General features: G+C 30.8%; 3 protein-coding genes and 1 long non-coding RNA gene across 4 annotated transcripts; 2 read left to right on the plus strand and 2 right to left on the minus strand.

The window, feature by feature from the left end:
- Nucleotides 1-249: 249 nt before the first annotated feature.
- On the plus strand, nt 250-1,608 carry LOC102585020 (uncharacterized). Its single transcript, XR_367019.2, has 2 exons — nt 250-1,020; nt 1,363-1,608. It is a non-coding gene; the product is annotated as an uncharacterized lncRNA (long non-coding RNA).
- A 2,270-nt stretch (nt 1,609-3,878) lies between these two features.
- Nucleotides 3,879-5,797, minus strand: LOC102585225 (protein SPIRAL1-like 5). Its single transcript, XM_006343875.2, has 2 exons — nt 5,439-5,797; nt 3,879-4,520 (listed from the first exon to the last, which is right to left on the minus strand). The coding sequence occupies exons 1-2, from the start codon at nt 5,676-5,678 to the stop codon at nt 4,443-4,445; spliced, it is 318 nt and encodes a 105-aa protein (XP_006343937.1). The 5' UTR covers nt 5,679-5,797; the 3' UTR covers nt 3,879-4,442.
- A 5,733-nt stretch (nt 5,798-11,530) lies between these two features.
- On the plus strand, nt 11,531-12,710 carry LOC102585904 (uncharacterized). The gene is made up of 3 exons (XM_006343877.2): nt 11,531-11,627; nt 11,735-11,819; nt 12,304-12,710. Exons 2-3 carry the CDS (start codon nt 11,747-11,749, stop codon nt 12,483-12,485), a joined length of 255 nt encoding a protein of 84 aa, XP_006343939.1. The 5' UTR covers nt 11,531-11,627; nt 11,735-11,746; the 3' UTR covers nt 12,486-12,710.
- Nucleotides 12,664-16,069, minus strand: LOC102585567 (uncharacterized). The gene is made up of 6 exons (XM_015307098.1): nt 13,747-16,069; nt 13,418-13,532; nt 13,251-13,335; nt 13,105-13,156; nt 12,921-12,975; nt 12,664-12,833 (listed from the first exon to the last, which is right to left on the minus strand). Exons 1-6 carry the CDS (start codon nt 14,089-14,091, stop codon nt 12,664-12,666), a joined length of 822 nt encoding a protein of 273 aa, XP_015162584.1. The 5' UTR covers nt 14,092-16,069.
- Nucleotides 16,070-16,120: the final 51 nt, after the last annotated feature.

Here is a 16,120-nt window from a genome sequence, read left to right on the forward strand (position 1 = left end):
ATTTGACGATAACGATGACCATTCCACATGTAATGTTGTCTATGATTATATTGAAAAGGCTTTCTCTTGAACTTATGCTATAATTTGCAATGGTAAATCCAATATACATTTTGCATTAGCTTGTTATTACTCTATGTGGATGAATTTACCTCATAAACATACTGATAATCTTGAGTTTATACTGCCTGATTTTCAGAAAGATTCTTACTAATCTTGTCAATCTAAAGATTGGATTTTTCAAGTAAACCCCCAATTTGTGTTGTGTCAGATTTCTTTTTTGGATGGTCAGCTAAGTTAACTCATGAATTTGGTATTCGACATTCTAATTTTGTGGTGCTGGTGGTTTTGGATTAAACATACTGGTAATCTTGAGTTTATACTACCTGATCTTCAAGAAGCTGGAAAATTTCATGTTACACAATTGTCACTTAGTCTTGTTATAGCTGATGGGAATAATGCTTATTCAGTTTTTCAGATGAAAAATCTTCCACTTTGAAAAAACTGAGATGGGGTTCTGATTAATACAGTTGAGGAGTTTGAAAATAATGGATTGATGTATTTTAGAAGAAAGTTATGTATACCTGTTTGGGCAATAGGACCAATACTTTTTCAAGAAAATGATACTCCTAGGAAAGAACCAAGAATTCCTTTAGTAAAATGTCTTCCAAAGATTCGTTGCAGTGTAGAGACACTAAGAAAATGTCAGCTTGTCTATTATGCCTACAATTACAAGTAAGCAGACGAACGAGGCTTCAAGGTGAGTGTTTTACCTCCGTTAAGCTTTTTATATTTACTTTGAATATATAATATGTGCTTGAGTATATATATGTGCTTTAAGGATAATAACTATTGATAAGAGAAGGCTTAAGCTAAAGAAATATCTTGCATCTTGTAGCAAAATGATACAGATTCATAATTTTGAGTTTTGACTATAAGCCAGAGAGGAAAGAGCTGGAAGAAAGAACTAGAAAAGCTAAAGTGAAAACAAGTCATTCAGAAGCTCTCACTTCGGTCATGGAGGTACTTTTATTTGAAAAGCTTCTTGAACTTTTAGTAATTTTGAAAATTTTCAGTATATTTCTGTTATTTTTCAAAATATTATTACACTTTTGCGCATATGCCTTAAAGTACATGTGCTTTATTGTAGTACAAATGAAAATTGAAGCAGTAATTTTGTTTTTCATCTGGCAATGAATTTGTAAACTCCTCTATGAGGACGTCACTTTGTAGTATGGGCTGAGCTAAGCAAATAGCAAATCGAACTACCACTGAAATCTATGAGCCATTTCAGAAAATGAATGTCATCTTATGACAGCTGAGTATGAATTTATAATAGAGCTTATATCACTTTTTGATTTGCAGCTCGCTCTCTTGCAATTTCTCGTGTAGCTCCCTCTACTTGATCTCAAATTCTACCAGGGAGCATCTTCAATTGAGCATAAGATAAAGAGCTTTTAATGACGTATTTATTGTGGCATTTGTACTTTGGAAACTTTTATGTATTTGTAAAAATAGTTTAACAATATTATCATACCATATCCCTTTTTTATTGTACAACTACAATATTTGTTATGATAATCAAACTACAAAAGAGAAGTCGTAATTGTTCTTTCAGAATGATACACGTTGGGCACGGGCATTTCATATCTAGTATTTATATAAACCTTTACTTATATCATATATGGATGATTTCTTTTCTTAAGTTTATAATTTATTTGGAGTTTTTAAGTACATTTTATAAATGAATTAATTGTTAAGTATCGTATAAATGATAACTAACATGCTATTACATGTTAAAAGTACATTGACATCCTAAAAGTATTCTTTAATTTGTTGTAATTCAGTCCACAAAATGAGTTTAAGTTATTCGCATTGTCAGGGTATTAGGATTTTAATCATATTAAGTTAAATTCACTAAAACAATAAGCTCCTGACAAAATAACTAGTAGAAAAATAGAAAGGTGGCCTCTTCAACAAGCTAAATTGATCATATAATGTAAAATTTCTCTATACAGAAGTGTCAGTATACATTTGTAAAGTGTTAATGATATTCTTCTATTATTTTCTTCGTTTTAATTTGTTGCTTTTTTTTTATTCAGTTTTAAAAAAATCTATTTTTTTTTTGTAATTTTGTCATTTTATCTTTCCACGTGACATGTTTAAAAGACCATAAGATTAAAGAACATTTTATACATTCTATGTACTGTTTCCCCCCACACCCTATCAGGAGGATCAATAGTATTCTCACTTATCCTCCAACGTGACTCGAACCCTTAACCAACTAGTTGATGGTGGAGGTGCTCAGCCAAAGACCATAATATTAAAAAATCTACTTATTTTCATAAATTCGTATCAAATCAAAATCAGACAAACAAATTAAAACGAAGAAAGTATAACTTTTAAGAATGGAGAGTACAAGTAGGGCAGGAATTAAGCAGCATGTCAATCTTAAACCCACCCATGTCTGAATAGGGAGTCGACATGATTATAATGTTGAACCTTAATTATAACCATGCAAATGTTATCTCTAATCTAATCAACTCCTAGTCCCACATTGTACATAATTAGTCAAGATCCACTTGTTATTAATTTGAAATTTGCATCACAAAATAAATGTGATTATTAATGCAGAAAATAATTAATTAACCACCATCAAATAACATATTCCACATGACAAAAATGACAATGTCTAAACCACTGAAAACAAGGCTTTAGTCATTTCAAGCTCCATTATCATTGTTCTTATTAAAAAAGTTCAATATTCATATATATTATGTATATAATAATGATAATGGGCTTATAAGTGGCTGGTGGAACAATAAATTTAATTACCATAAGAAGCAAAATAAGTAGAAAACAAAACTGAAGAGTACTTAAAGTACTTCTTGAAGAAGTTGCTATATATAACTGGAAAAATATTAGCTTTTTTCCTCCTTTATATACCAAAATATAGCTAAGAGAAGAAGAAAAATAGTTTGTTACATTACGTTCTCGCTATGTGCTGGATTTATTTGGGGAAAGGTTGAACCACATTGTGTACTAGATGATATTATCTTGCATAAGGATGGATGTGTTTAATTTGAACTCGTAACTTTCTGATCATACATTGATAAGTTTCATTATTGTGTTAAAGCGGGTAAAATCTAGTCAGGGTGGTGGAAACAGATTTCTAGGAACCCAATAACTTTTGTACAGACCATGTATATATTTATATTGAGAAATCTATAAAAATATATAAGAAATAGGTGTGGAAACACAATAATCAAGTAGTTTCCTGGTCCAACGATAGAATGTAACTTGTTTAAGTTTTGTTACCTCTCTTGATTAGGGTTCAAATCCTTTTGGGCACATAAAATAAAGTTTTTGTTTTAATTTGTAATAGTTGAAACTCATAAACCTCAAATTTTAGATCCGCCTTTGTGCACATAGGGTCAGAGCTAGGCGTGAACCATCCACACCAAAAAATTATATTTATATTCATAGTTATTGATCAATTTCATCAACTTTTTCGTATATTTACTACTTTAGTTTATATCTTGATTTTCCTTATAAAATTTTGACTCCGTCAATGACCAAGACAATGGGGTTGGTGGGGAGAGAGGAAGTAGGGTTTGGTCTAAGCAAAGGAGAGCAATATCCCCACTAATAAGGAAAGTATCCAATTGCATCAGAGGCAGTACTGAAAATGTTGAGTTTTTTTAATTAAGAGCATGAAACTATAATCCATTCTTTAATTGTGGCCAACAAAAAAGGAACATAAAATAACTCATTTATATTCTAATTCTAAAAAGAGAGAAACAAAAGCAATGACCCCAGCAAATATTATTGGGGGGAAACTATAATATTCTATGAAAAGAAAGAGGATATTATAATTAATATTTGGAAAATATTTGTTCAATTCAAATCAAATTTGGATCATGACAAACTTAGAACAATTAAAGAAAGCAAAGACCCCTTTATTACATTACAACCTATATATAAAATACATAATACTGAAAACCTTACAAACCCTAAACAAACTTGCATGATGATCTTCATCATATAATATACACAAATTAACTTCTCACACAACCACACAAATTTAGATTAATAAACTACTGATTAATACTAGCACACACAAGTACAAACATTGGAATTCCAAGATACAAGTTATATGCAAATTTAAGGGGGTGGACAGCCCGATCGCACAAAGTACTATCATGTGTGATGTAGAAAGTTTGTCCTAATGCAAACATTTTTTACTATCTTCATATGAGCTCGAACTCGTGACCTATAGGCCACACAGAGATGACTTTATTGTTGCTCCAAGGCTCCCTTGCATAGGCAAAACATGCATAAATATTGAAACTATAGAGAAATTGGAAATTTCTCCATTATTCAAACCCTAATTAATTAAACTTCAGCCATGCTTAGAAGTTAATTAGATAGATCATGAAGAAATATCAAGACTTATCTCCAAACAAATAGCCCAATGATGAATCTCCTCCTGGAACTGAGTTCACCTTTGTTGATGGACGACCCTAAATTAAAATTTTAAATTAAATAAACAAAGAAAAATAATAATTAACAACTATATTATATGAATCAATATTGAAAGAACAAAAGAAAAGGTGCATGAAGAAATAATTAACCTTTAAGGTCGGCTATATAAATTCTTACTGATCATGTCGGTCTAATTAAGCTTATCTCATATCAACATTATACGAAACAAATGAACAAACTCTTGATAATAAACAAATAAAAATGAAAATCATTAGAAGCCCTCTCTATATATTTTCAAGCTACTAGTAAATAAATCTGAGAACTACAAATGAATAAAAGAGTAGAAAAGGAAGTAAATCAAATGAACAAAATTATTGATTATTAACCAAGATCAATTAAAAATGAAAAATCATTAAAAGTTCTTGAAAAGAAGGAATTAGACAAAATTTTGCTAATTTCATTTAGATATGGATTAGCGATGCCTTATAAGAAAATTCAATTAGCTAAGAGCTATTTAGCTACAGTTATCCATAAATTACCGAAAAATTTCATAGCTGATTCCATGTTTTCTAGTAGAATTCTCTATATTTTCAAGCTACTAGTAAATAGATCTGAGAAGTGAGAACTATATATGAATGAATGAAAGGAAAAACGAGAAATAAATCAAATGAACATAAACATACTTTCTTGATAATTAATAATTAACCAGAGGCAATAAAAAAAATGAAAATCATGAAAATTCTCCACATATTCAAGCTACTAATCAATAAATGAAAGGAAAAAAAATAATCAAATGAACAAACTTTCTTGATAATTTTTTTAAAAAAACCAATGGAAATCACTAGATCTAAGTTCTCTTTATTTTCAACATAGTAAAATGAACATTCTTTCTTGATAATTAATTAACCAAGGACAAGTATATTTATTTATATAAACATAAAATCATATATACTCACAGTAATGAAAATTCCTGAATTTTGGCCTTGAGATCTTTGATAAGTAATTGAAGTAGTATTAGAATTATTTTGTGAATAATTTGTATCATCATCAATTCCATAAGGAGGTGCAAGAATAGTTGGAGAAGGTGGAGGTTCATCAATTTTTTGCTGTTTTTTATCATCACCAAATAAATAACCTAATGAACTTTGTCCTCCACCATAGCTAACACCTCTAGATGAATTTGGAGATTTCTCCATTAAAAAACAAATTGTATTGAGAGGGATTAAGGAAGAAAAAAAGGATTAATTAACTTGTGTTTAGTAGAAAGAAAGATTTAGCCCTTTTGTCCTTGAAAAATAAGTGTGGTTTCCCTTTTAATTTTATATTGACAATTAGTACAAATAATGTAATTAGGTCATTCTCATAAAAAAAGCAAGAATAGTTAAGTGAAATCCTGGTGGCGTTTGGATATGAATTGATTGATATTTGAAATTAAAAGAATAATATTTGAATTTTAAATTGAATAATTTGATAAATAAATGCTTATATTTAAAATAATCTCCAAATTTTATTTCAAATTTATGAAATTTAATATGGATAAACAACAATTCGTAATGGCAAATTGGCAATGGGGCTATAGAGAGAAGCAAGTGTCTTATTTAACCACCAAGAGTGTAGTGGGACTGGGATGGATGAGTATGTCTTCATTCTTAATTAAAAGTTTTGAATATAAATTCTATGAATTTATATTTATTTATATACTATATATTTAAATTTTCGTAAAATTTTACACATAATTTTATACTTTATATTGAGAGTGTTGGGTTAGATGAACTTGGCAACAACAATACGTAGACAACTCCATAGACCATGGTATACCATATTATAATTTAGGTTTGAGAAAAGACATAAAGTGACACCTGAAGTTGTCTCGAATTTTTAAAAAGACACCTTAACTACGCAAGCGTCCTATTACCCCGAAAAAGTATTAAATATCTTTGTAAATATATCATTTTGATCAATTTTCTCCCTATGTTTGTGAACACGATGATGACAAGGCGTGAATGTATCACTTTACTTCCAAAAACCAATTAAAAAATGACACATTTCAGTTATTTTGTCAATTAATTAATTAATTCTTTTTTAAATGCACCATCTTCCCCAAAATTTCAAGAGAGCCTTTGGTTGAAGGTTTTAACAGAAAAAACTAACACTCTCCCTCTGGTGAAATCGGCTCAAAAAGATAAGAATTCGATTTAATTTTCAATCCAAAAAATTAATTAGAAGTCATTTGATAACAAAGTTGGAGAAACAGTAATAGGAGAAGAAGAACCAGTTAGGTAGCTATGGTGACATTGAAAAGTTGTTCCACAGAGGGAAAAAGGGAAATAGCCGTCATTGTTGTATATTGTAGGATCAATAACTAGATATTTCTGAGTCAATTTAATCGATCTAAGGAGTAAAATTGTGAAGTGAGTTGATGAATTTGAGTTAGAATTTTGTGGGTTGAGGAATTTGAGTTAGAATTTTGTGGGTTGTTGATTAAAAATTGGAAGTTTGAAGGAAAATTTTGTGGGTTTTTCTATTTTTAAGTATTATCAAGAATTTTTGTTTATGAAACATTCGGATCAAGTTAATCTGCTTTTTAAATTAAATTTATTAATTAAAAGGGGTAAGAATCACGCACTTGTTCATAGATGAGAAAATGGTTCAAAATGCTCTGTTTGTAAAGGTATTTAATACTTTTGTGGGGTAATACTGTAATAGAACACTCGCATAGTTAATGTGTCTTTTTGAAAATTCTGAACAACTCCAGGTGTCACTTTATGTCTTTTCTCTTTAGGTTAATCAATTATTTTTGACTTGTAAGTAATTATCATAGTGTATATATAAATTAAATCCATAAATATTAGCCAACATTCATATGCATAGGATTGACTAACGTCACGGTTGAGTCAATAAGATTGGGGGTCTAAAGTCAAATTTTATGAAGGGGCCCTAATATTTATTTATTTAGTTTAATTGTCACATTTATTTTTAGGGATGCAACAATTTAAATTATTTAGGAGTTCTTGATTATCGGAAACTATGCCACATTTTTCACCAACTTCTTCTAGATTTTCTTCTTGGACATTATAATCATCTAACTCAACTCTATTAGTGACTTGTTCTTTTGAAGAACATCCCCCATATTTTTCGATTCAAAATTTATTATTTGTTAAAAATCTATCAAGTGCTCTTTTTTGAGATTTATTTAATTCTTCAAAAAAAAAAAATCTTTTTCTCTTTTCTTGTAAGATCGAAATCATTTTTTCTAGTTAAAATATTTAAATTGAATAAATTTTAATAATAACTAAAACAAGAATATATATACTTATGAACTAAGAATATCAACAATTACAAAATTTCAAGAAAAACTATAAAATAAAGTTAGAATAATAAAATCTAGCTCAAGAATTTGATAAGTTGATATAAAGATACCAAAATAGTGTTGCGTTGCTACAACATAATGTTTGTGACACTTCTTGAAATTTTGAAGAAAACACCAAAAAATTGATTTTGTTCGTTTGTAACTTGTAAGCAACAATAACTCAATAAGTTTTGTAGGAGAGAATTCAATATTAACAACAAAAATAATAAAATAGAAAATAAAAAGATGAATATATGATAAATAATCAAATTATTAAGAAATAAATAAGGAAGTACAAACTACTTTTCCCACATAAGGAAAAAATTCCCAATTCATTTCATTCTCTTAGGAAAGTGGAAATTAACCACTTTGAATAATTACTTCTTACCCTTTTGTTTTAAAGAAATTTAGAAGTACATATAATTTTATTTTTAAAAATATATGTATAAGTACTCTTTCTTAAAAATGAGGTCCACACAAATATGAAACTTCAAGCAATGACTTTAATGACTTATGGATTAAGACGCCCTGAGTAACGCAAAAGCAAATATAGTGTTGGATATCAAGTACTTTGATCGTGAAATATAAATTTGTACATATAAGATAGAAGAATGTTAAATCATATTTTTTTCACTTTTTTTGGTCAATGTTACCAATCAATTTTGCTTGACAGATATCCTAGGACTTAGGAGTAGTACATTCTAGGACATAGGTTTATATTAGATCTATTCAGTTTACATACATCATAATAATTTTGTTCTTTCATTGACTAGAGACAGGAAAAATATAAAATTATAAAATAAAGATTCTTGAATTAGCTAGGCCAAATAGATCAATGAAATGATCATGAACAGAAATCAACAACTTTAATTTATGTAACCTCATAAGTAGGGTATGAGAAGAATAAAATATTTTATGCATACATCATCTCTATTTAATAAAAATAGAGATTGTTTCTGACAAATCTTAATTCAGATAAAATATTTCAAAGTATTTTGAAAAATGAAGTACGAAAATGAAAATAGTAATAACAACGAAATTGAACGTATACGACAATCAAATCACATATGATACCAACAATTGATGAACAAAAAAAATACAAGAAAGGGTTAATAGTATCGTACTAACATCATTCTAGCTATATTGGGAATATGTTAATGTAAAGTGTAAATTATGATTCAACTATATATTGTCAATCAACTTTAATGGGTGATATGAGTCAACACGTGTTGGAGCTTAAAAAGAAGTTCATTAATGGTGTTAAATCAAGATAATTAGATATTCTTTTACTTTGAATAAATAAAAAAGGTGAGTAGTTATAGACTTGATTGTCAAAAAATATCAAATATGGACCCAAAGAGTGAATCATACTAGTTTTGAAAATTAAATGAAAAAAAAAAAGGTAAAACCGAAAGAACTAACTAGTTTTGTTTAGACCAGGGGTATAAAGATTTCGAATTCGAGCCTTCGAAATAGAAAAAATACTATTAGTGAGTATTTCTGAATAGGATCGAATTCAAATCAATCAAAGTTTTAATATGGATACTGAATATTAAATCTCGAATTTGAGCCTTGGATATAAAAAAATTATTATTAGTGAGTGTTCATCCTCAACAGGGTCTTACTAATGCGAAGTCAAATTAATCAAATTTTAATAAAAATACTGAATATTCGAACACCAAATAGAAAAAAAAAACAATTACTTAGTAAAAGGGAGAGTTCGGTAGGAAGGGTACTTGTAGGGTAAAGCTATTATATTGATTTGAGTCATCATCCTCTAGTTTAGCTTGCCCACTGATTTGTGATGTAATATCACTATCAGAAAATCACAATGTCCTATCAAAATTTAGCTTATCCATACAATATTTTCGAACAAAGTAACATAAAAAATGTCATGAGTCAATTTTTAATGAATTTCATCGAAAATTGGCAATTTCTTGTAGTATATATCCTAATAATATATCAAGTATATTTTGATTCTAAATTAATTAAAATTGAATATATGAGTTTTATGTGTTTATTTCGTGTGTACCTAGCAAAAGTGGTGTGTATTTGACATATTTTAAAAGAAAAAAAAATAGCGTGTAAAAAAATTCCCGCTAAAATAAGAATTTTGATACAAGTTTGAGGGGCAAAATATTTTAAAACAAATTATTTGTTCATGGCTCCCATTGTACTGTAGTCTTATTTACACATATGTAATTTCCAGATATTGTTGACAATTTTAGACGATGTCCTTTCAAATATATATCTTCATAAAATTAAAATTTTAACTTAAATATATACTGTATTTTTTCGACAAAGCAACCCATACAATCGATTGTGTATAAATATAGCTTGTCATTGTGTCAATCATATTGATTAAGACAATATCATCGTCAATAAGACATTTTAAATAAGTCATTGATATTTAGCTAATTGTCTTTTTCTTAAATACCTTGGACAGTATATTTATGATCACTCAATGAGGAATTAGAATTGAAAATATTTAGTGATCTTCTCAATACAATAATTTTTATTATTTATTTTATTTTTATTTATTTAAAGAATAAGCAAATAAAGATTCCAAGAAATATAATGATGTTTAGTTCTATATGGCCCTCGAAAGACATCTTACACTAATTGAGGATGGCATAACCTAAATAATTAGCTGGCTGTACCCCATGGTTTAGACCAAAAAAATTTATCTCATTGATTTGTTAAATATTGTCTAGCAAAGGATTTAAGTAATTAACGATTTCAAATTAATATGCAATAATTTACAATCAGATATTCATAAATAAAGTCGGATAAAAATTACTGAATTCATGTGAATCCATAAACGATACTCTAAATTCCTCTGATTTAAGGACTTAAGTGCACATATATATACCCTATCTAGGACCATCATTTAAGTTATACGTCTCACGATGAATAAAAAATTGTAAGTTTATCCACTTTGAAATAACTTTAAATATATGGTATCCTAAATTTCAATGACTAATTGCAATGGATAAATAGTTATGAATAGGTACAAGTTCACTATCAGATGGCAGTAGGTTTAATGACTAATTGCAATGGGGTTATAGACAATTAAACCCCATTTAGGCTTAGTGGGTTCCAATTGTTGAGTTATGTGTTTTATGAGTTGTAATCTACTAATTAAGATGTTAGGTTTCAAGTCTTTTTAGGTTGATATAAAAAAAACTTTCCACTTTAATTAATTTTTCTCGTATTTATCATAGTAGAGGTGAATTTAAGTTTTTATCATCCAGTTTTTAAGATTTTTAACTTGAATTCATTAAAAAGTTTAAATTATTATTTCAGATATAATATTTGTTGAAATTTTGCCTTTTAAAAATCGAATTTATGCCTAATATGACACAAGTTCTTTATAAACGGAAGACATGCCCGTGCACAACTTATGATACAAAAATACAAACTTATATCCTACGAACTTTGGGTTTGGCTACATGAGTTTTTTCCCCTAAAAGTTAAAAACCGACACAAAATAGGGACAAAAGCGTAAATGACCCGTGAAAACACTAGTATAATGGTCCAGGTAAAGAAACGGACTAGCCCAACAATCTTCAAATGGGCTCTATTTGCAAATGTCAGTAATAATAAAGGCCCAAATAATCCTCTTTCACTGAGGCCCATATTAAGGCCCAGCCCGTACCCAAAAACCCACTAGGCCCATTTGAACTTTCAAGAACATTCTCCAGCTCCTTTTGTTCCGACCAGCTTGGAACTGCTGACAATTTTCTAAGACAAAAAAAAATCAGTATTTTTTAGCAAAAAAATTTAAGATTTTGTGGTATGTTTCTTCAATTTCATCAATCTTTTAATCATGGGTTTTCTTAGTTTGTTCCTTAGTTCAACATTTTATGTTTATTTTTCTCAAATTTCTTCCATGTTTTGCAGGACTTTGGTGAAATGATTCGAACTAAAACTTTAGTTCCTGGGATAAGCAAATTCAAAAACATATTTCCATCTGGAAGTAGAATTGGTAATTTCAAAACTACTTTTATGTTTTTTTAAAAATAACCTTGGTATATGAGCAAGTTTTCGCGCAACTCGACTAATTATGTATATTGTTTAATCTCAAAGGTTGGTAATAAGATAAAAATGTATGCTTTCTTCATTTTTTGTGTGTAGATGTTTCTCTGTATACAAATTTGTTTAATGTTGATTTGACTTGATGTATCATATTGATGGTAGTGGAGAAAATTTTAGTTTGTAAGAAAAATGAAACAAAAAAGTTCAGCATGTGAACATTGAAATGAATTTGAATTCTTGGAAGTTTTATTGATGTTGTGTAAAATAACATTATTAATGGAATAGTATAAGAGATTATTTCGTTCGGAAACAGGAGAGTGTCATATAAATTTGTATGGAGATAGAATTATTATAACAAGTGTACAAGAAGATTGTAGTTGATGAAAAAGTTATTTGACTATGAATAGTTAGAATAATGGCAAACTTTGATACAGTTGGAACAATGACCCCTAAGAAGCAAGCAAATGATGATGCTGGAGAAGCCCAGATGAAGGCGGAGAACATTGAACCTCTCGTTGCTTTTAGCAGGCCGCCTCCGGTCCCTCCTTTCCTTGGACCTCTAGTTGCTCTTTCATTGCTTGAATCATGGTCAACACGAGATAGCAACGATGATTGATAGCTGATATGGTTAATGGCTTATGCCTTCTGCCAATAGAAGTAAGAAAGTTTTAAGGTTTTACTGTGCTTGTAATGAATGTGAAGTCTTGTCTTGTCTTCTACCGTCTATATGTATGTAGGAAAAGTGAAGTCTTGAATGTTGTCCGATGTCATGAGTGTCAAACTGTGTACATGTTCTACTCGTGGAATTTCTTTATAATGAACATGAATATTGTGTAGATAAGTGTAAGAAAGGCAACTATGATACTCCATAACTTGCGGTAGCAGGCAAGAATTGGAAGTATGCTCGGCTGGAGAGCTATATTGTAGATACTTGGTAACAGAAGGTGACTCATCAGAAACAACCCTGCATATGAATTTGTTTTTACCATATTGAGATTATTTCCGTTCTCTTGTTTGATGTAAATATAAAGAACATAAGAAATCAACATACATTCCGCAGCCTCAGGGAAAGCATCACATACTGAAATGACCTTCTGGAACACTTCCTGCATTTTCCAAGACAAGAACACCGCGTGCATCAATTGAATAGAAACTGAACAAGAATCAAGAATTGCAGTTGTTGACTTGCCAATATCAGGAAAAAACAATGAACGTCTTGGTACTGATATTCGTACCAAAGCGAAGCTTCCTGGTTTGATTGGCGATTCAAGGATTACTTGAGCTTTCCTGCATGAATTTCCATTTCCAGGGAATTTAATGCTAGTGATAACAGAGTAATAGGGTTAAAGCTAACATGGCTTTAGAAAACTTTGAAGTTTACTTTATGACTAGTTCTTGATCTCCGTCTCTTGATAACTCGTAGCAGCTGCAGCCTCTAGTGAAAGGAACCTGCTTCTTGTTCCACTCTGCATTAACCAAAATATACTTTTGTCATGTTCCAATATTTACATTTTCATCAGATGTAAGAAACAATTTATTCATCGTTACCTAAATGCCAGTTAACCACAGTTGTGAGATCAACTCCCTCATAAATGTTCTCAATGTAGAACTTTGTGTTCTTCCCCATGCATGTGGTTAGTTGCCCCAGAAATTTCAAAGCCTCCTGCATCAATTTACAAATCAGAGATATAACCACTAGAGTATATTAAAGAAACCTTAGTGTTTGATAATCCTTAAGTACATAGTGTAGACATATTATGGATCGAAACAGAGTATTTATGAATATACAGTTGATTGCAATTAGCTTGGGATTGAGTTCAGAAAGTTGGACAAAAGAAAAGTACAATTCATATCTCTGTGAGAAAAAGACAGGTAACCTTTCGCCCTCGGAATGGTTTAGGAAAGGAGAAATCATCAAAGAAACAATCTTTATCTATGAGCAGTGCTAGTTGGTTCATATCTTTGTTGTTGATGCTAGAGTAGAACTTCTTGATTGTGTCGGATGGAGAAAATGTACTCATACTCGTGCCATTCTCAGGATTTAACATCGAAAGTGTGACCAAACAGTTATATTTGCTCTTGATGCCCCGTATTTTAAGTCTTCGTTGTGATACTTTCATAACTGATTCGTGGTTAGCTTTCAATGGAGGGACGCTCAGGGTATGCATAAACTCCGGTTTAGACCATATACTATGCTGGAGAAGTTGGCCTGAAAATGCCATTTTAGTGTATATAGCAGCACTATAGAAACTATGTGTTATCTATTTATGGACCCATGAAAGGAAAAGGCATAAAAACTTTGGTTCTAAGCTTTGGCATTGAGAAAAGGACCTATTCTTTTCCTAAAATTGTTGCTTTAATGTCTCTGCCTTGCTCTGTACTTAAGGTACCAACTTAGTATAGAGCCAAATTTAGTCATCTTCAGATGACATGAGATTCTCTACTTTCTTGGTTTTCATTTTCTGATTATTTTCTTATCCTATTCTTTCAGTCTTTTTTGGTTGGTTGGGTGTGGGTGTGGGGCTATAGCATTCTTGCCGTTTAGCAATTCCATTTAATGTGTTTTTTGTATTTCATGTTTTTTGTCAAAGTTTAGATGAGAAAGTAACAAAAAAAATTGAATGCATGGGTGGGGCTTCGTGGTCAATGAAGTTGGGGGGAACCACGAGGTCTTAGGTTCAAATTCCAGTGGAGACAAAAAAGGCATTAGGCGAATTTTTTCCATATGTCCAATCCTTTATGGGAAGAGTTGCCCAATACCTATGTTGTTTCTCGATCGTAGGTACTGGTGGAATTAGTCGAGGTGTGTGCAAGCGGCTCAAACATTAATAAAACTGATGTTGGGAGAGTATGGGTTATGCTCCTCTAGTGGAATTAGAAAAGGTTGTAGACACTCATGCTAATACTGATATTGATAATAGAAGTGGAAATATGATCGCACTAGATTGATAAAGACCTTGCTTTCTAGGTGCTCTGGACACTTAAAAAAAAATTGTCATTACATGGGGGAGGAAACAATGTCTAGATACAAGAAATCAACGATAGTGACACTACAAAACTCTCCAAGAACCCTGAGGTTACTCGACTCTGACTTATCAATCTCTTGCAAGATGGGGAGGGATTAGGGAAAAATGTCTAAATACAAGAGATTAGCGAAATTGACACTAACTGATCAATCTCCCATCATTGTTATCTCGTGCATAAAGGATTTTTCACGCTTTCCATCCATCAACATATTTTTTAGATGATAACCACTCTTAGCTCCTCAAGCCTAGGATTTGGGGAGGAATTTGAACGTCGAGTGGCCATGTTGATCATGGCCGCCAACGACTGCTACGCCATGGCCGCTATCCTTGTCATAACTTTCCCTCTCTTAGCAAGTGGTCTATGCCCTTAATCTTCTTGTCAAGTAACATAGGAGTGGCTGCTGCATCATTTATTCTAGGGCCATCTTGCTGGAAGCTTCGTTTAACAACTAAACAAGATGATTATTAGTGTTTTAACAATGCAATTGCATGAATTGTGACTATTTATATCAACCACTAACATTGCTTGCTCACTGAAGAAACAGTGCCCCTTTCGTTGTCGCTACGGCAGCTTTTGATGACAAAAGGACAAGTTATTAGCAACCTCTTGTAGTAGGTTCATCACTAGGTAAGTCAATGGGGAGGATATGACAGCTAATTTTTTCTTAGACCAGAAATTTTTCCTATATTCATTTTAATGTTTATTTTCAAATCATTAGTTGACTATGAAGTTAAATAAATCCATGCAATTCATTTGTCAACCAATGGCCAATTAGTTGAACATACAAAATTTGGCAACTAATCATTTACAATATGAGCTTGTTTGGCTTTATGTGTTTTCTTTTTCTACGACCCACGTAGGCATGATGATTCTATCCTATAAAGAAAACAATGCAGAAGTTTTAATTATACTCTTTGTCTGGTTTTCCATTAAAGTAAACTTTTTCCAAGTTGCCTTTCCTGAGAAAGAACTGCCAGTTGGATTCATTTTAAGTCTTGAATTCTTATATATGGTTTGACTATTTTATTTTTAATGATTGTTAATGCACTGTAATCCTCCTATTCATGCTTATTTGGACAGGTCACGTTCTCCAAAGCTCACATAGACGGGTGTGAGAACAATTTTTTTTTAACTTGTAGGTTTGGACATGTCATGCATCGATCTACAGATGCACCTGTTCGTAGGTTTGGTACTGAGAATCACTAATAAAGAGACTCACAACCA

This window comes from Solanum tuberosum, unplaced genomic scaffold, assembly GCF_000226075.1.
Source record: "Solanum tuberosum cultivar DM 1-3 516 R44 unplaced genomic scaffold, SolTub_3.0 scf00048, whole genome shotgun sequence".
Lineage (NCBI taxonomy): Eukaryota > Viridiplantae > Streptophyta > Magnoliopsida > Solanales > Solanaceae > Solanum > Solanum tuberosum.

Bases quoted from the DNA above. Each gene is read 5' to 3' on its own strand.
- LOC102585225 (XM_006343875.2), bottom strand. From the start codon at position 5,678: ATGGAGAAATCTCCAAATTCATCTAGAGGTGTTAGCTATGGTGGAGGA. The intron at 4,521-5,438 runs GTGAGTATATAT...ATTTTAATTTAG, and splicing joins ATTCAGGAATTTTCATTACT to GGTCGTCCATCAACAAAGGT.
- LOC102585904 (XM_006343877.2), top strand. From the start codon at position 11,747: ATGATTCGAACTAAAACTTTAGTTCCTGGGATAAGCAAATTCAAAAAC. The intron at 11,820-12,303 runs GTAATTTCAAAA...ACTTTGATACAG, and splicing joins TCCATCTGGAAGTAGAATTG to TTGGAACAATGACCCCTAAG.
- LOC102585567 (XM_015307098.1), bottom strand. From the start codon at position 14,091: ATGGCATTTTCAGGCCAACTTCTCCAGCATAGTATATGGTCTAAACCG. The intron at 12,976-13,104 runs GTACGAATATCA...TGGAAAATGCAG, and splicing joins AACCAGGAAGCTTCGCTTTG to GAAGTGTTCCAGAAGGTCAT. The intron at 12,834-12,920 runs GTATGTTGATTT...ATTCATATGCAG, and splicing joins TTTCCCTGAGGCTGCGGAAT to GGTTGTTTCTGATGAGTCAC.